The sequence below is a fragment of the Scyliorhinus torazame genome, chromosome 11, assembly GCF_047496885.1.
Source record: "Scyliorhinus torazame isolate Kashiwa2021f chromosome 11, sScyTor2.1, whole genome shotgun sequence".
Taxonomy (NCBI): Eukaryota; Metazoa; Chordata; class Chondrichthyes; order Carcharhiniformes; family Scyliorhinidae; genus Scyliorhinus; species Scyliorhinus torazame.
In genome coordinates, this window is record NC_092717.1 from 183171467 (window position 1) to 183191454 (window position 19988).

Below are 19988 nucleotides of genomic sequence, written 5' to 3' on the forward strand. Positions count from 1 at the left end.
GAACGTCTCCCATCCATTTCCAGGTTGCGGGGGGCTGGCATTGTTCAGGTCATCGGTCTCCCTCTCTCCAGTGTCCCGGGACCCCTCGCCTCGTGGGTCCGCCGACTCGTCCACCTGCTGTTCGTAGCCTTTCCGCTGCTCCTGCTGTCTCTGCATCCCCTCGAGCTCCTGTTTGCCGGCATGACTGTTCTATTCTTTCTCTTTCTTAATTGTGGGTGAGATGCTACCGAATTTTCGGGCTAATTTTGACTCAAAGTGCCTATTTGGTAATGTTCTGGAGGAGAACCACTTGATGTGCGTCTGCTCAGCACATCACTGTCACCGGAAGTCTGCATCCTTTCTTCAATAAAGGGAACAATACTGCACACAATACTCCAGGTGTGGTCTCACTGGTGCTATGTATAACTGAAGCATAACCTCCCTACTTTTGTATTCAATTCTCATCGCAATGAATGGAAGCATATTGGCTTTCCTAATTACTTGATGTACCTGCATTCTTGTCGTTTGCAACTCATGTATTAAGTCATCCAGATCCCTCTGCATCTCAAAGCTCTGCAATCCTTCACCATTTAATGTTTCTTTTATTCTTCCTTCCAAAATGGGCAAATTAAACATTTTCCCACATTATGCTCCATTTGGCAGATCTTAATGACTTACTTAACCTATCTATATCTTTTTGTAGCCTACTTATGTCCTCATCACAACTAATATTCATTTAAGTGATTCTTTTACTATTGTTATCCACAATTTTTTTGTCTATATTTTACGTGTATTATGTATATATTAAATGTGTATGTGAGGCTGCTTTAAGTATGGTCAGTGCCGTCGGCATAGCAGATGCTGTTTGTTACCTATGCAGCTTTGTGTAACCCCTCTTTTGATCACTTTCCAATCACTGAGTTTGTTCTTTTATCTGATTATTGTTTCCTGATTCCAGTAAATATTCCTGATGAATCAAATATCTTTCCTGTCAACGTTGATGTTTTTCAGCATTTTCATGAGATGATTGTGTTGGACTTTGTCAAATGCTTTTGTATAATCAATAAAGCACTATAAAACATAGAAGAGGTCGTTATACGTTTCAGTTGCTTTCTGTATAAGTTTTTAAAAGATAGATTCAGTATTTTATGTTGCTTTATCTTACAAAGCGACAATCTGAGTCTGAGATCACTGGTTCAATTTTCTCTTTAACTCTGGCCTATTTAACTTTCTAATTCTGTCCAGTTGGGTTCTGAGGATGAACCTTTACTACATGACTCCATTAAGCTAATTGTTTGATGTCTCTTGCATTCTGTTGCATCTGGTTTCTTTGGCAAAGTGATAAATGCAGACTTCGATCATCAGGGATAATGCTACTGTTGTAGATCTTGCAGGTGATCGTAGTTTTTTTCAGTTTCTAACTCTCCTGTTGCTTCAATATTATTGGTATTTCATCCGGTCCTGATGCATTCCCATTCATCATCTTCAGTACAAGTTCCACTTCTTGCAAAATTTCTGGGCCTGCCTCTTCATTTTTATTTGATGCTCGAGATTCTTTGTTATTATTGTACAATTCTTTTATGTAAGTATTCCATTTGCCCCTGATTTTGTACTTTTCCATTAGAATCAAACCACCCTTCACTTTAAAACATCCACTGGAGCTGCAAACTGCTCCCTTTTCCAAAATTTCCTTAAGTTGGTGAATATCCTCAACTTCGGAGGGAGGCAGTGGCGAGGGAAATTGTACAGGTACAGGATAGGGCAGTGAAGTTGGTGGTGGCTCCGGATCAGATTAATAGGATGTTTAAGGAGTTTTAAGAGAGATTGAATAGGTCGGAGCCACCTGTGGAGGATCAGGAGATGCAGGAATTCCTGGATGGTTTGGAATACCTGAGGTTGGGGGAGGGGGACAGGGCCATATTGGAGGGGACGACAGCGGAGCAGGAGATACAAGATGCGATTGCGAGGATACAGTCAGGGAAGGTAGCAGGGCCAGATGGGTTTCTGGTGGAGTATTACGAGAAATTTAAAGATGAGTTTGCCGGGGATGTTTGAGGAGGCGATAGGGAAGGGGGTGTCGCCACAGACTTTGGGGCAGGCGTCGATCTCCCTGGTGCTCAAGAAGGATGAGAATCCGACAGAATGTGGGTCATATTGGCCCATATCACTTTTGAATGTGGATGCAAAGGTGTTGGTGAAGGTATTGGCGGGTAGTTTGGAGGAGTGTCTCCCGAAGGTGATAGGGGAAGATCAGACGGGGTTTGTGAAGGGGAGGCATCTCTTTTCGAACATTAGGAGGTTATTGAATGTGGGTTGTGGTGCCGACAGAGGGAAGGGAGATAGAGGTGGTGTGGCATTAGATGCTGGGAAGGCGTTTGACCGAGTAGAGTGAGGGTATTTGATGGCGGTGCTGGAGCGGTTTGGGTTTGGGCCACGAAATGTAGATTGGGTAAGGCTGCTATACAGGGAGCCGATGGCGAGTGTCCGCACAAATTCGGGGTATTTTGCTCTGCACTGTGAAACCAGGCAGGGATATCCCATGTCCTGTCCCCTCTTGCTTGCGATTGAGCCATTGGCCATCATGTTGAGGAGTTCAGAGGTGTGGGAAGGGATAGTACGGAGGGGGTGTAGAGCATAGGGTGTCTTTGTACTTAGACGACTTGCTGTTGTATGCATCGGAATCGAGTGTGTCGATGGGGAGCATATTGGAGCTGCTTTGAATGTTTGGGTCTATTTCAGGATATAAACTACCTTTAGATGAAAGTGAATATTTTGTGGTGTCTCGTGCGGGGGGTCTACCATTCTGTAGGGCGGGGACTCACTTTAGATATCTGGGGATACAGGTGGCACTGGATTGGGGGGGGGGCACTCCTAGGTATAACATTACTAGTCTGGTGGGGAGGGTGAAAGCGGATCTGACAAGGTGGGATTGTCTCCCTCTGTCGCTGGCAGGTTGGGTACAGGCACTTAAAATGGAACGTGTTGCCGAGATTCTTGTTTATTTTTCAGTGCCTGCCGATCTTCCTGCCAATGGCATTTTTCAAGGAGGTTGAAAAGATGATTACCTCGTTTATTATGGCGGTGGGGGGGGGAAGGTGGCTAGGATCAGAAAGGTGCTGTTGCAGAGAGGATGGCAGTCGGGGGTTGGTTCTTCCGAATTTACTATATTACTACTGGGTGGTGAACGCAGAGAAGGTGAGGAGCTGGGTTAGAGAGGGGGACTCCCAGTGGGTTACAATGGAGGAGAGTCTGTGTGGGGGGGGTCGGGGCTGAGGGTGTTGGCACAGCGCTGCTCCCGATGGCCCCGGAGAAATACTCAGGGACTCCGGTAGTAGTAGCGTCGTTGAAAATCTGGAGGCGGTTGCGCCAGCACTTTAGGCTGGGGCAGGGTCAAGGGCAATGTCGAATCGGGGGAATCACAGATAAGCCAGGGAAGTGGGAGGGGAGTTTTCGGAGATGGGAGAAGAAGGGAGTCAGGGCATTGAAGAACTTGTTTCTAGGGGGCCGGTTTGCAGGATTGAAGCAGCTGGGGGCGAAATATAGGTTGGGGCAGGGCGAAATGTTTAGGTATTTGCAGTTCTGAGATTTCGCTAAGAAGGAGAAACGGAGCTTTCCGGTGGCGCCGGCCTCCGCACTGTTGGAGGAGTGCTGACGACAGGGGGAATGGAGAAGGCGGTAGTGTCTGCGATTTATGGGGCGATCCTTGGAGAAGAGAAGGCACCGCTGGAGGGGGATTGAGACAAAGTGGGAGGAAGAGTTGGAGAGGGCATGGAGGAGGGGTTGAGGTGTGAGGTGCTCCGGAGAGTGAATGCCTCAACTCTGTGCGCAAGGTTGGGGCTGATGCAGCTGAAGGTGGCACATAGGGCGCGCCTCACAAAGGCGAGGATGAGCCGACTCTTTGAGGGGGTAGAGGATGTTTGTGAATGTTGCGCGGGCGGGGGGGGGGGGGCGGTCTGCAAAGCATGTTCATATGTTTTGGCCCTGTCCAAAGCTGGAGGGATAATGGAGGGAGGTGTTCAGGGTAATTTCGAAGGTGGTACATGTGAGGCTTGAACCAGGTCCTCTGGAGGCCATATTTGGGGTATCGGATCGGCCAGGTTGGAAGCGGGTGCGGAGGCAGATGTTTCTTTCAACCTTTGCCTCGCTGATTGCCCGAAGGCGGATCCTGTTGGGGTGGAGGTCAGTATCTCCACCCTGTGCCCTGGCATGGTGGGGGGATCTGTTGGAGTTTTTAAACACTCGAGAAGGTGAAGTTTGAGTTGAGGGGAAGGATGGAAGGGTTCTACAATTCATGGGCTTTGTTTATTATGCACTTTCAAGAATTGGATGACATCGAACATTAGAGGGGGGGTGGGGGGAGGTTGGCCTGTGTATGTTGTTGGTGACTATGTATGGGTGGATTCTGATCCCTTTTCTTTGATTTTGTATTTAAAATGTTGAGGGATGTTTGGGGGTTGATGGGAGGAAGGAATTGTTGACCAGGGGATTGACATTGTATTTGTTACCGTCGATTGTTTGTTGGGTGTAAATTTGGATGAAAATGAGAAAAAGGAGGAGAATTAAAAAAAATGTTTTTTTCAAATGTTGGTGAAAACCTTGGGATGGAAGTTGTTCATTGACAGATGTCATTTTTCTTCTCGGTACTTTTTATTTCTTGGTTCAATCGGTTATATTCTGATTCTGACTTCCACTTTTTTCCATTGTTCCATCAACCCAATGATTCTGTCATCCAGTTTTGCTTCAAATTCTTTACTTTAGTCAGAGCCTTAACCGTTGCACTTTCCATTAAAACCTCCCTGAAGATATTAAACTCTTCTTCGTTCATTGTTTCTTCCTGCAAAGCACTTCTTTACCTCTACTTGAAATGCTTCTTTAATGACAAGGTCTTTCAGTCACTTAAGTCTCCTTGAATTCCTTTTACTTTAAGAATGTTCAGATTAACATTCATTGTGCCAATCAACAGTAACTGTGATTACAGTTCTGCTCCAGAAAATGATTTTGGTTGTTTGATGGAACTTCTGAAACACCTACTTATTGTAATAAAGTTGATCTGGATTTCTTTTTTGGTCGTCTGACTTTTCCATGACCAGCTTTGCCTGAGGTGAAGCTTAGATTATTCTGACAGCACCAATTGACCCATATGTCACCTGCTACATCCTCCGAGATAATGTAGGCCAACAATATTGTGTACATGAGAACTTCTTACCTTTGCATTGGTATCTCCAATGACCACAGTGATATCTTGAAAGCAGCATGCTTGATTTAGTTGTTCATTTAAAACTCATTTGACACACTTTGCATTGGGGCATATACTTGTGCAATGCTCAAGCCGAAAGATATTCCTGCTATTCTGACAAGGCGAATTCTCTTGCAAAATAGCCCAATATTCTAAAAAGGCCTTGAAATGTTTTTAATCCAGAGACATTGCAACTCATTTTTTGTGTTTTTTCTCCACTGAGTAATTAGTAACTCTATCATTGTGTTAGTACTTCCCAGACGTCATCCACCTCACTAAACATGAACCAAAAATATTGACAATCTGCATATCCTGCTTGATTAAAATGGTCCAATGTTCCATGCAGCAATTCTTTAGTGTCAGTTTTTCATGATACCTGCTTGTAGAGCCTTTTGAGTGTTATGCAGTAACACAATGACAAGGTGGGTTTACCTGATGTTTATGGACATCTGTGCCGAGCAAGGTGTTGATGTGAGTGGTACTAAACCAATTTACGCAGTTGGCTTGATAATGTGTGTTTGTATCACTATATTTGACTAGGGAAATGGAAAGTATGATGTGGTTTCCCATTGCTTTCCACATGTTTATTTGAACTTTAGGAGTAGGCCATTGAGTCCCTCAAGCCTGCTCCACCATTCAGTAAGACCGTGGCTGATCTGATTGTGGCCTTAATGCCACATTCCTGCATGTTCCCCAAATTCCTAGTGTTGCCAATTTGCACCGGAGACGCCAATAATGTTGCTCTTTTTAACTGGATACTGATAGTTATTAATGATATTGCTTTTCAGAGTCGCCAGGTATCAAATGATACCACCACAAGGTTTTACCGGATATCAATCAAAGACCAAACAACCAGTTAGTTAGTTCAAGTTCAATGATAGTTTATTTACACACAAGAATTACTTCGACCTGCAACATAAAACACTAGAAGCTAAATTACACCTAACACTACAACAACCTGTACTTAACTTCAGGCACCCGGCTTTTTGCAGAGGAACAAGGCCTTTGTTCGGATCTTGCGTGGCTGGGTCTAGAGAAGTGACTTTGTTTCTGCTGGGCTCAGCCGTCTGGTAGCGATCGTTGATCTTGAACTTGCTTCTGGTCGTGGTGCTGCAATTGGTATCAGGTGTAGGCCGGGTCGAAGAGTGCCGGTGCGCCGGGGCCAAAGGAGACTGAACACATGGCAGTGTCTCTTTTTATCCTTCGGGGTTTCGCTCTCTTTTTATCCTTCGGGGTTTCGCGCTCTTTTTGGCGGTCCTTAGCTTTGGACCCAATAATTTGGCAGGCTTCTATTACTGCCTTCGATTTTAGCCAATAAAGGGACGGGTGCCTTGATGGCTGGGCGTGACCTGAGCAGCCATCGACCTTGGCTGTTTGGGCTTCCTGGGTGAAGGGAGTGGCGCCGATGAGTCTGTATCTGTATCTGTACAAGTCTTTTGTTCTGGGGAAATGGGCCATTAGAATGCAAATTGGCTGGGGGTTTCGATAGTGTCTGGTTATCTAGTGGCAAATATACCACTTAAGCTCTGAGTTCATCTTGATCCTGCATTGGCCCTATTTCCCGTGATTCTTTGCAAGTGGCCATACTTCCCTTGTTAGTGGCCATGTTTCCCTTTGTAAGTGGCCATCCCAGATGGCTACACTAGATTCCCATGTCAATCAAAAATCTGTCTAATTCCATCTTGAATATATTCAGTAACCCACTGAAGACCCTCTGATAAAGAAATTTCTCACACTTCCTCCTGAAATGTGAGACCTAATATTTTGAAACTGCCCTTTCATTTTAGATTCCGCCATGAGGAAACATCGGCATCTAACCTCAAACCCCCTCAGAATCTTGTATGTTTCAATATGAGCACCTGATCCTTCCAAACGCCAATGAATATGTCTAACCTGCCGAGCCTTTCATTATAAGAATGGGGAGGCAGTGGCATAATTATCACTGGTCTAGCAATCCAGAGACCCAGAGGCATGCGTTAGGGACCTGGGTTCGAACACCACCAGGGCAGATGGTGAAATTTGAATTCAATAAAAATCTGGATTTAAATGTGACCATGAAACCATTGTCGATTGTCATAAGAACCCATCTGGTTCACTAATGTCCTTTCGCAAAATAAATCTGTCGTCCTTACCCGGTCTGGATTACATGTGACTCCAGATCCACAGCCATGTGGTTGACTCTTAAATGCCCTCGGGGATCGGCAATAAATGACAGCGATGCCCACATTCCATGAACAAATTTTATAAAGACAAACCCCTCATCTCAGGAATCAGTCTAATGCACCTTCTCTGAACTGTTTCCAATGCAATTATGTCCCTCCTTAAGTAAGGTGACCAAAACTATCCACAATCTCACCAATTCTCTGTGAAGCTGTAGCTTTTATATTCCAATCCTCTTGCAACAAAGGTTTGCCTTCCTGATTATTTGCTGTACCTGCACACTGCATTTTTGTGAGAAATGTACCATGGCACGCAGATCCATGCATTCTGCAGTGTCTCTCCAATTAATCATCTACCTTTCTATTCTTCAGGCCAAAGTGGATAAACTCACATTTTCCCACATTATTCTCCGTCTGCCAAATTTTTTGCCCTCTCACTTCTATATCCCTTTGTAGACTTTGTATTCTCTCAACTTGTTTTCCTAACTATTGTCAGAAAATTTGTCAAAAATACAATCAGTCCCTTCATCTAAGTCATTAACATAGTTTGTAAATAATTGAATCCCCAGTATTGATCCATGTGCCACTCCACTAGCTAAAGTTTGTCATACTGAAAATTATTCATTCATTCCAGCTTTATTTTCTGATAATTAGCCAGTCCCCTGTCTGTTCATATGTCACCGCCAATACCATGAGCTCTTAGCTTGTTCGGGAATCTTTTATGTGGCACCTTATTGAATGCCTTTTGGAAATCCAAATATACTATGGCTTTTGGTTCCTCTTTATCTGCTCTGTTCATTACACCCTCAAAAAAGCTTCCCATAAATTAATCAAACACAATTTCCCTTTCACAAAACCATGTTGGTGTTGCCTGATAGCATTCTAATTCCCTAAATGTCTCGCTACAATCTCTTTAATAATAGATTCTCGCATTTTCCCAATGACCTGTTAGCCTAACTGACCTATAGTTTTCTGCTTTCTGTTTCCCTCCTTTAATGAACAGAGGCTTTACATTTGTAGTTTTTCAATCCTTTGGGAAATTTCCAGTATCTAGGGAATTTTGTAGACCCTTCCTTTGACACTCTATAAGATACAGGCCATCAGGGTCAAGGGACCTGTACGTTCCATTAGATTTTACTCTAGCGATGGTATTATTTTAACTTTCTCCCTCCCTTTTTTTGCCTGTTGATATTCTACTATTCTTGAGATACCTTTTGTGTTTTCTACTGTGAAACGGATACTAAGTACTTGTTCAAAGCCTCAGCTGTTTCTTTGTTTCCCATTATTAATTGGCGAGACACACCCTCTAAGGAACCAATATCCTCTTTAGCTACAACTCGCACAGCAAGTTCGAGATAAGGTAAAAAATAAAAGGGTTGATTTATTTCATGTGCACATAAAAGTGGAAAGAGGTTTCACAATATCCTTTTTTGCATCATGCAATAAAAGAGGGATAAGTTACTCTTTTTCTTCTGTGCTTTTGGAAGATTTTACTGTTTGTTTTTAGATTTCTTGTTAGTTTTCTCTCATTTCGATTTCTTATTTCTCACTCTTAAATTGAATGCGAAATTCGATAATTTTGTGATCACTCTTGTCTGGCAAATTCTTTACTCGAGGTTTTTAATCAATCAAGTCTGATTATTGTCCCAGTTGAGATGGAAGGAAAATATAAATATGTATCTACGACAACCAGGCTACTCTGTAAAATTATCATTTTTATTTTTCAAAATTGTCAAGTCAAAATTGACGAGCCAAGACTCGTACCAGAGGAATCTCTAACCTTGAGACAAATCAGCAGAATTTCGTTATCTTTTTGAACAAAAAAAGGTGTGAAAGAAACGTGTGTCTCCAGGCCACAAAGACAGCTGTTTGTAACTCCAAATATCCAATGTTGATGGCCCAACCGTTACCTGTGCCAAAACACAATGGATTTCAAACAAGGGCTTCGTTAGTCAACTGAAATCACACTGTCACATGACCGAGATTTGCGTTGTCTGAATCCTTTGAAACTCTTAGGATCATATCTTCGTTACTGTTTAATCTCTGATGAGAACAGTACTCCAGGCAGCAGCCTTTGTCTTGTCTACCATCTTACCATCAAACAGGTAGCAACAGAAGGAGCTCTGTCCAGGTACAATTGACTGGCTCTCATCTACACTGAACAACTGGAACATTGTAACTGGTGCCTTCAAGGCTAATTCAACTCTATGTGCCTTCCCTCCTTGTGGAAGCTCTCCCTTCTGGAAAGACTGATTATCCTGCAACAGTCAACCAACCCACCCTATGAAGAAACACTCCATTAAACTTTTGATTCTGCATTCTGGATTGCTGCAAAACCATAACTTGTGTATTTTTATTGTGGTCTGGCCGTTGCCCCTTTCTTTCCCTTATCCCTCTTTTATTGTATGATGCAAAAAAGGATATTGTGATACCTCTTTCCACTTTTGTGTGCGCATGAAATAAATCATCCCTTTTCTTTTAACCTTTTCTCGAACTTGCTGTGCGAGTTGTTCATCGAGGATTGGAACACTCCAGATGTAATGAATAGCTAGTGAGAAGAGAAATCAGGGCTGTTAAAATTAATGCCCTCCTGTCTTGTGACATGTAACAAAATAGCCTATTCTCTGGGGGGGTTTCAGAACATAATGCTGTAAGAAACTGTCCTGAATACACTCTATGAACTCATCCTGCAGGTTACCTTTGCCAATTTGGTTTGTCCAATCGACGTGAAGATTGAAGTCGCTCACGATTGTTGCAATACTTTTTTTTACAAGCCCCCATTATTTATTTATGTGTACTCGCTCCTACTGTATAGCTCCTGTTCGGAGGCCCACAAACTACCTCCACCAGTGACTTGTTTCTTTGCTATTTCTTGCCACTTCCCAAACTTTTACACCTTGATCTTCTGAACCAAGGCGATTTCTTACTAATGTAATTATCTCATCCTTTCAGAGCTACCCCACCTCCTCTTCCTTTCTGCCTGCCCTTCCAAAATGTAAAATTCCCTTGAATATTTAGGTCCCCGCCTTGGACATTTACTTCCCCGTAAGAGCTATCATCATGCATACTTATTTCTATTTAAATTATCAATTCATCCATCTTATAATGAATACTGTGTGCATTCAGATAATAAGGCTTTAGTTCTGTGTTTTTAGCATTTTTGCCTGCTCTGACCATGTTTAATGGTGCCCTCTTAAGTTTGTACATTCTGTCCCTTCCATTAATACTCTGGCTATCATTACCCTGCACTATTCCCTTCTCCTTTTGCTTCAACATCCCAAGTCTTTCCTCACGTGAACCTTCCCCCTATATAGTTTAAAGCCCCCTCCATAAGAAAACACAAACCCCCTTCCCAGAGGATAATAGAAACATAGAATTCCTACAGTGCAGAAGGAGGCCATTTGGCCCATCAAGTCTGTACTAATCCTCTTGAAAGAGCACCCCACACAGGCCCACTCCCCACTCTGTCCCTGTAACCCACCTAACCTACACATCCCTTGGACACTTGTGGAGCAATTTAGCATGGCCAGTCCACCTAACCTGCACATCTTTGGACTGTGGGAGGAAACCGGAGCACCCAGAGGAAACCCATATAGACACGGTGTGAAATTGCAAACTCCGCACAGTCACCCAAGGCCGGAATTGAACCCAGGTCCCCGGTGCTGTGAGGCAGCAGTGCTAACCACTGTGCCGCCATGCCGTCCAAATGAATTGAAATTTCAACATCTGCCATGGTGGGATTTGAACCTGGCTCCCCAGAACATTACTCCAGGTCTCTGGACCACTAGGCCAATGACAATACCAGTGCACCACCAACTCCCCCATCCTCTGCCTGGTATCAGCCAGCCATTGCCCTCTGGGATTGTAGTCTTTGCTGCTGTAGAAGCTGCTATCACTCATAACCCTGAACATGGGGCCCTTCCATGTACTACCAGCCAGGCCAACTGGGTCTGAGGCTCCCAAAAACGCAGGGTCAACCCCACCTCGGGGTCATTCAGATACCCCTGGTACCCAGTATTCAACAACACAGTGAATATAAGTAACTTCCAATACATTGACCAATTCAACTGTCCAGGAAGCACACTAACGTCAACATGTGCATAAGACCATACGAAATAGGAACAAGGGTAGGCCATTCAGCTCTTTGTACCTGCTCTGCCATTTAATAAGATCATGGATGATCTAACACCCACTCAAGTCCACTTTCCTGCCTTATCTCCATAACCCTTAAATCTCCGACTGATTAAAAACCGAGTAATCTCAGCCTTGAAAATCATAGAATCTACGGCATGGAGACAGGCCCTTTGGCCCAAACTGGACCATGCCAACCGAAAAGCCCATCTAAGCTAACCCCATTTGCCTGCATTTGGCCTATATCCCTCTAAACCTTTCCTATGCATGTATCTGTCCAAATGCCTTTTAAATGTTGTCAATGTCCCTGTCTCAACCACTTTCTCCAACAGCTCATTTTACATACGTACCACCCTCTGTGTAAAAATGGTGCTCCTCAGGTTCCCATTAATTCTTTCCCCTCTTAATTTAAACCTTGCCCTCTAGTTCTCGATTCTCCAACCCTGGGAAAAAGACTGAATGTATTCACCCTATCCATCCCCCTCATGATCTTTTACACCCCTATAAGATCACCCATCAGTTTCCTACGCTTAAAAAAATATATAATAAATTCCTAGCCTGTCCAATCTTTCCATATAGCTCATAGAATGATAGACTCCCTACAGTGCAGAAGGAGGCCATTTGGCCCATCAATTCTGCACCGACCTTTGGAAAAATCACCCCAGCTCCAATCCTCTGCCGCCCTATTCTTGCAACCCCACCTAAAGGGCAATCATGGCCAGTCCATCTAACCACATCTTTGGATTGTGGGACGAAACCGGAGAACCTGGAGGAAACCTATGCAGACACAGGGAGAAAGTGCAAACTCCACACACACAGTCACCCAAGGCTGCCAAACTGAACACACTGCTCCAGTTGCGGCGTCACTGACGTCCTGTACAATTGCGACATAACTTCCCAACTTCTATACTCAATGACCCGACTGATGAAGGCCAGCATGCCAAAAGCCTTCTTCACTGTCCTATCTATTTGTGACTCCACCTTTAAAGAACCGTGCACCGAACTCCAAGGCCCCTCAGTTCCACGATACTCCCTGAGGTTCTACCATTCACCGTGAAAGTCTTACCTTGATTTGGCTTTCCAAAACGCAACACCTCACATTTATCTCTCTTGACCTCCATAGGGGCTGGTTTAGCACAGTGGGCTAAACAGCTGGCTTGTAAAGCAGGACAAAGCCAGCAGCGCGGGTTCAATTCCCGTTCCGGCCTCCCCGAACAGGCGGCGGAATGTGGCGACTAGGGGCTTTTCACAGTAACTTCATTTGAAGCCTACTTGTGACAATAAGCGATTTTCATTTCATTTTCATTTCATTTGCCATTTCTCGGCCCACTTCCCCAGCTGATCAAATTCTGTCAAAAGCTGAACTAAAATGTGAAAGTGAAAAATGTTTTTACAACATTAAGCAACATCAGCTAGAGCCTTGAAATGGGAATCTGTGAACTGAAATATTATAGCTGGTCAGTTTTGAATTATGGATGTTCAGCTTTGAGCATTAGGAAAAGATTAAGAAAAGTAAATCAACAGTAGGAAATGTAGTGCTTAAGAAGGATCATAAGGGTAAGCTGGTTGGCTTTACAACAATCTGAGATCCCTATCTGCTTCAAGAAGACAACCATCATCCCTGTACCAAAAAAAAGTCAATTAGTGTGCCTTAATGACTATCGTCCAGTGGCTCTGACATCCATCATCATGAAGTGCTTTGAAAGGATAGTCATGGCACGAATCAACTCCAGCCTTCCGGATTGCCTTGATCCACTACAGTTTGCCTACCGCTGCAACAGGTCCACCTCCTTGGCCCTGCACTCTACCCTGGAACACCTAGATAACAAAGGCACCTATGTCAGACTCCTATTTATCGACTACAGCTCAACCTTCAACACCATCATTCCTATGAAACTCATCTCCAAACTCCGTGGCCTTGGCCTCGGCTCCTCCCTCTGCGACTGGATCCTGAACTTTCTAACCCACACAGGCCACAATCAGTAAAGATAGGCAACAACACCTCCTTCACGATCATCCTCCACACCGGTGCCCCTCAAGGCTGTGTCCTCAGCCCCCTACTATACTCCTTATACACCTATGACTGTGTGGCCAAATTCCCCACCAACTCGATTTTCAAATTTGTTGATGACACCACCGTAGTGGGTCAGACTTTCAAACAATGACGAGACAGAGTATAGGAATGAGATAGAGAATCTGGTGAACTGGTGTGACGACAATAATCTCTCCCTCAATGTCAACAAAACGAAGGAGATTGTTATCGACTTCAGGAAGCGTAGTGGAGAACATGCCCCTGTCTACATCAATGGGAACGAATTAGAAAGAGTCGAGAGCTTCAAGTTTTCAGGTGTACAGATCACCAACAACCTGTCCTGGTCCCCCCATGCCGGCGCTACAGTTAAGAAAGCCCACCAATCACTCTACTTTCTCAGAAGACTAAGGAAATTTGACATGTCAGCCACGACCCTCACCAACTTCTACAGATGCACCATAGAAAGCATTCTTTCTGGTTGTATCACAGCTTGGTATGGAGCCTGCTCTGCCCAAGACCGCAGGAAACTACAAAAGGTTATGAATGTAGCCCAGTCCATCACTCAACCAAGCCTCCCATCCATTGACTCTATCTATAATTCCCGCTGCCTCAGAAAGGCAGCCAGTATAATTAAGGACCCCACGCACCCCGGACATACTCTCTTACACCTTCTTCCGTCAGGAAAAAGATACCAAAGTTTGAGGTCACGTACCAACCGACTCAAGAACAGCTTCCCTACTGCCATCAGATTTTTGAATGGACCTACCGTGTATTAAGTTGATCTTTTCTCTACACCTTGCCATAACTGTAACATTATATTCTGCAGTCTCTCCTTCCTTCCCTATGTATGGTATGCATTGTTTGCACAGCATGCAAGAAACAATACTTTTCACTGTATACTAATACGTGTGACAATAAATCAAATCAAAAAGTAGTCATGACAAACTATTGAATCAGGTCAGAAGACCAAGCAAGCTCTTAAATTATGTCAAAAGAAGACAAATTGAATTCTTCGGAATCTTTAGCCATTTAGCATCATTACTGGAAGGATTAATAGAAAAGAGCAAGAGGATAACAGCAAAGGACTAATAATAATAATCTTTATTATTGTCACAAGTAGGCTTACATTAACACTGCAATGAAATTATTGTGGAAGTCCCCTAGTCGCCACACTCTTTAAGACTGGTTTAACCAGAATTTCTAACAACGTGTCAACCACTTATGCTGAAATCATTAAGTGTGGAACACCGTGATTGCCGACCCATCATGGCACTTGGATGGCGATGATGACTGTGCTGACTCACTGTGTACCTGAATACGATAAGCGCATGCAGCAATCTTTTAATTCTTCCTCAATTATACGACTTCCAAAAATGCATCATATTGTTCTTCAGTCCTGACTTTCCATAAGAATATTTGACCCCAGCGTCGTCCTCATCTTTCTGTTGTGTATTGCACTGAGCACGACTAACACATGCCATTACTAGCTTTATTTTCACCTCTGCAACAAAGAAAGCAGTATAACAAAATGTTTGGATCTTGCAATACACGACGGTATGTATATATGTGATCCTCCCCCCAAGTGTGAACGCTTGATACTGAGTATTGGATTTAGGAACTAAGGAACTGTGTAGCATGTTATCATCTCGGGACATTCTAAAATGCTTCCCAACCAACAGATGTTTTTTGAAATGCACTCACTGTCCTGTAGATAATAGCCTATTTATGCATTGCATAGTTCCGCAAGGAACACTTCAGATTTTGTTTTGAGAGATCAATGTCAACCGAAACATCAGGAAAACTCCCTGTTCTAATGTAAGGCATTCTCTATATCTATCTGAAGAAACAGTTTGGGTTAATGTCTCATCTAAAGGACATCTTAAGATTCAATACTGTGCTACAGTGACCACATTTCAACACCAACAACTTATAGAAACTTTAATGTAATAAAATGTCCCAAGGTGCTTCACTGGAACCGTGTAAAACAAAATATGACACCAAGCCACATAAGGAGATATTAGGTCAGATGACCAAAAGCTTGGAGTTAGGATTTAAAGAAGAAACGTGAGGTGGGGAGGTTTTGCGATGCCATTGCTTAGGGCCTAGGCAGCTGAAGATGTGGTCAACAATTTAAAAGAAACATAAATTTAGAGTGCCCAATTCATTTTTTCCAATTAAGGGGCAATTTAGTGTGGCCAATCCACCTACCCTGCACATCTTTGGGTTGTGGGATCGAAACCCACACAAACACTGGGAGAATGTGCAAACTCCACACGGACAGTGACCCAGGACCGAGATCGAACCTGGGACCTTTGTGCCGTGAGGGAGCAGTGCTAACCACTGCACCACCGTGCTGCCCGAGATGTGGTCAACAATGGTTTTTGTTTGTAAACATTTTATTGAGGTATTTATGGTTTTATAACAACAACAGAAGAAAGTGTACATACAAATATAAACATAGTGCAAAAGCCGTCTTCCTCCCTCGCAGGTCCCACCTTTTCTAACACCCTACTCTAAACTAAACTAAACCCCCACCCCCTTCTGCTGACGGTTAATTTTCCCCAAAGAAGTCGACGAATGGCTGCCACCTCCGGACGAACCCTAACATTGACCCTCTCAGGGGAAACTTGATTTTCTCCAGATAGAGAAAGCTAATCATGTCAATTAGCCCGGTCTCCGACTTCGGGGGCTTTGAGTCCCTCCAAGCTAATAATATTAGTCTCCAGGCTACCAGGGAGGCAAAGGCCAGAACGTCTGCCTCTTTCTCCTCCTGGATTCCTGGGTCTTCCGACACTCCGAAAATTGCCACCTCTGGACTCGGTGCCACCCTTGTTTTTAACACCTTGGACATGACATCCGCAAACCCCTGCCAGAATCCCCTAAGCTTCAGGCATGCCCAGAACATATGGATATGGTTCACTGGCCCTCCCGCACACCTTGCACACCTATCTTCTACCCCAAAGAACCTGCTCATCCGGGCCACTGCCTTGTGAGCCCGGTGAACAACTTTAAATTACATCAGGCTGAGCCTGGCACATGTTGTGGATGCGTTGACTCTGCTCTATGTGTCCGCCCAGCGAATATCCTCTATCTCTCCTCCTCACACCTCTTCCCATTTATGTTTCAGCTCCCCAGTCTGCGTTTCCTCTGACCCCATGAGTTCCTTGTTAATGTCCGAAACCCTCCCTTCTCCCACCCACATTCTGGAAACTACCCCGTCCTGTATCCCCCTTCGTGGTAGGATCGGGAAGGTTGAGACCTGCCTGTGTAGGAAGCCCCGCGCCTTCAGGTACCTAAATTCATTCCCTCCCGTCAATTCAAATTTCTCCTCCAACTCCTTCGGGCTGGGAAAGCACCCATCGATAAACATATCTCCCATCCTCTCAATCCCTGCTCTCTGCCACCCCCGGAACCCTCCATCTAGCCTCCCCGGGGCAAACCGGTGATTATTGCAGATTGGAGACTAGATGCTCCCTGTGCTCCCACATGTCTCCTCCATTGCCCCCAGACTCTCAGGGCCGCTACCACCATGGGGCTGGTGGGGTACCATGCCGGCGGGAACGGCAGAGGTGCTGTTACCAATGCCCCCAAACTAGTGCCCTTGCATGATGCCGCCTCTACTCGCTCCCATCGACCCCCCCCCCCAATAATAATTACTAAAGTTTGGCAGTGCCAGCCCACCCTCCCCCCGGCTGCGCTTCAGCATCCCCTTTTTTACTCGCGGGGTCTTGCCCGCCCAGACAAAGCCAGAGATCACCTTGCTGACCCGTTTAAAGAATGACCGTGGAATAAAGATGGGGAGACACTGAAACACAAACAGGGATCGCGGGAGGACCATCATTTTCACTGTCTGCACCCTCCCAGCCAGTGACAAAGGGAGCATGCCCCACCTTCGGAAATCTTCCTTCATTTGGTCTACTAGTTGGGTCAGATTTAACTTGTGTAGCCGTTCCCATTCCCGCGCCACCTGGATGCCTAGGTACCGAAAGCTTCCCCCTACCACTCTCCCCCAATCGCCTCTCCTGCCCCCTTGCCTGGATCACGAACATTTCAGTCTTCCCCTTCCCCATGTTCAATTTATAACCCGAAAACTGGCCAAATTCCCCCAGAATCCTCATAATTCCTTCCATCCCTTCTAGTGGGTCCGAAACATATAGGAGCAGGTCGTCTGCATGTAGCGAGACTGTGTTCCAACCCCCCTGTTCCAGCCCCTTGAGGCTCTCAACGCAATTGCCAGCGGCTCTATGGCCAGCGCAAACAGCAATGGGATGAGGGGGGCATCCCTGCCTCGTCCCCCGGTGCAGCCTATAATAGCCCGATGTCAACCTGTTCGTCCGTACACTCGCCACGGGAGCCTGATACAGCAGCCTGACCCAGTAGATGAAGCCCCGTCCAAATCCAAACCGCCCCAGTACCTCCCACCGATAATCCCATTCCACCCGATCAAATGCCTTCTCTGCATCCATTGCGACCACTACCTCCACATCCCTACCTTCTGGGGGCACCATAATCACATTTAGCAACCTTCTTACGTTGGCCGCGAATCCCGTCTGGTCCTCCCCAATCATGTGGTCAACAATGGTTAACCAATTAAAATTGGTGATGCTCAAGAGGTCAGAATTAGAAGAACATAGATTTGGGGCTGCTGCAGATCTCGGAGATGGGGAGGGATGCGGTCATGCAGCAATTTAAAAACGAGGATGATCATTTTAAAATCAAGATATTGTTAGACTGGGAGCCAAAGTAGGGCAACGGGCATAGGGGTAGTAGGTGAGCTGGACTTGGTGAAAATTAAAAAAGCAGTTTTTGAAAGTTTACTGAGGGTAGAATGTGGATTGCATTGAAATAGTCAAATATACAGTTTCCAGAGGCTTAAATAAAGGTTTCTATCGCAGAAGGGTGGAGAGAGGGGAACATTTGGCGATAAGGAAGTGGAAATAGGCAGTTTTACTGATGGTGCAAAAATGAGGATGGAAGCTTCAGCCTTCCCAGGATTAATTGAAGGAAATTTCAGCTCATCAGTACTGTCGGATAAACATTAGGATAATTTAACAACAGTAGAGTAGTCGAGAATGGTGCTTGTGAGGCAGAGCTGTGTGTCATCAGCATACCAATGAAAACTGTGCTTTTGAAAAATGTGACCAAGGGAAATAAAAATACTTGCTTGGCTGTAAAAGCTATTTTGGATGCCATGAGATTGGAAAAATTACTATGTAAATGAATGTTCACGTTTCTTTTAAGCATGCTCACCAACCTGCTGATATTGGCTGCTCCTGGTTAATGTGTTGAGTTTATGGTCTTCTATGCATCCTTCCCCCTTTGAAACAGACTGCAGAGCTCCATCTATTGATCTAACCTGAAAAAACAACTGTCTTGTGTTTTATTTTGGATTTCCAGCATTGAGAATGATTAATTTCTAAAGAAACAGAATGTTAAGGTTAATCGTTTTTATTCTGGCTTACTCTTGCAGTCTGCACGAAGGAAAAGGGGTGAAAGTTCATTTGATATAAACAACATTGTGATCCCCATGTCCATGGCTGCAGCTGCTCGAGTGGAGAAACTTCAATACAAGGAGATTCTGACACCAAGGTAACGCAATGTAGTGTCACTGGGATTTCACTCAACTGAAACAGTGTCGAAGCACAGTCTAGAAATTATTTTATAAGGGAATTAAATAGCTGTTTCAAAGTAGAGGGAGTGTGCAGGACAGTGGAGAACAATGTCAGAGACTCGATGAGCCAAGTAGTTTCTTTCTGTAATGTAACATACCAAGATTCTCAGAGTGCCACCTCTGCAGTTTCGGCCCATTTTTACAAGAAGCCGTCTATCCTCCAGATAGAGATTCAGGCAGTACATTGTACAAAGTGGTGCCCCGAGACATTCCTTCCACCTGGACTCCATAAGAATCCTCCTAATTACATTGGTATAGCAGCATTTCTGTCTCCTCCATCAGCCCTTCTGATGAGTTCACTAACAGAACATTATGGTTCACTTTTTGTTTTCTAGTCATGTGCAGATTTCTCTGTTCCTGCACCCCATTTAGAATTGTACCCTTTCAGTTTTGTTGCCTCTTCTCATTCCTACCATCATCCTAACATCTCACTTCGCACTTTTCTGTATTTAAATTTTATTGGCCACATCTCCACCCATTCCACCAGCCTATGTCCTCATAAAGTGGATCCTTATCCTCCTCGCACATTTAACCAAACTTGCAAGTTTTGTGCCCAGTACACCCAAATCAAAGTCTTATGCATATCAAGAGAACAGCAGTTCCAATACTGATTGGGGAAAATCGCGGTGTACCTTTCTCCAGTCCGAAAACAATCGTTCATCGCTAGTCTATTTCCTGTTACTAAGCCAACTTCATATCTATGTTGCCATTGTCCTTTTTGTTTCATGGACTTCAACATTGTTGACAAGCATATTATGTGGCACTTTTTGGAAGTCTATA

The 19988-nt window shown here is 44.5% G+C and overlaps 1 protein-coding gene across 2 annotated transcripts in view; it reads left to right on the forward strand.

The window, feature by feature from the left end:
• LOC140385696 (KAT8 regulatory NSL complex subunit 1-like) overlaps positions 1–19988 on the forward strand; it is a 274249-nt gene that overhangs the window by 237019 nt on the left and 17242 nt on the right. For both annotated transcript variants that reach the window (XM_072468119.1, XM_072468120.1), the window contains exon 10: positions 19008–19126. In XM_072468119.1, the coding sequence (XP_072324220.1) occupies positions 19008–19126 (119 nt within the window). The remainder of the gene's footprint in view (positions 1–19007; positions 19127–19988) is intronic.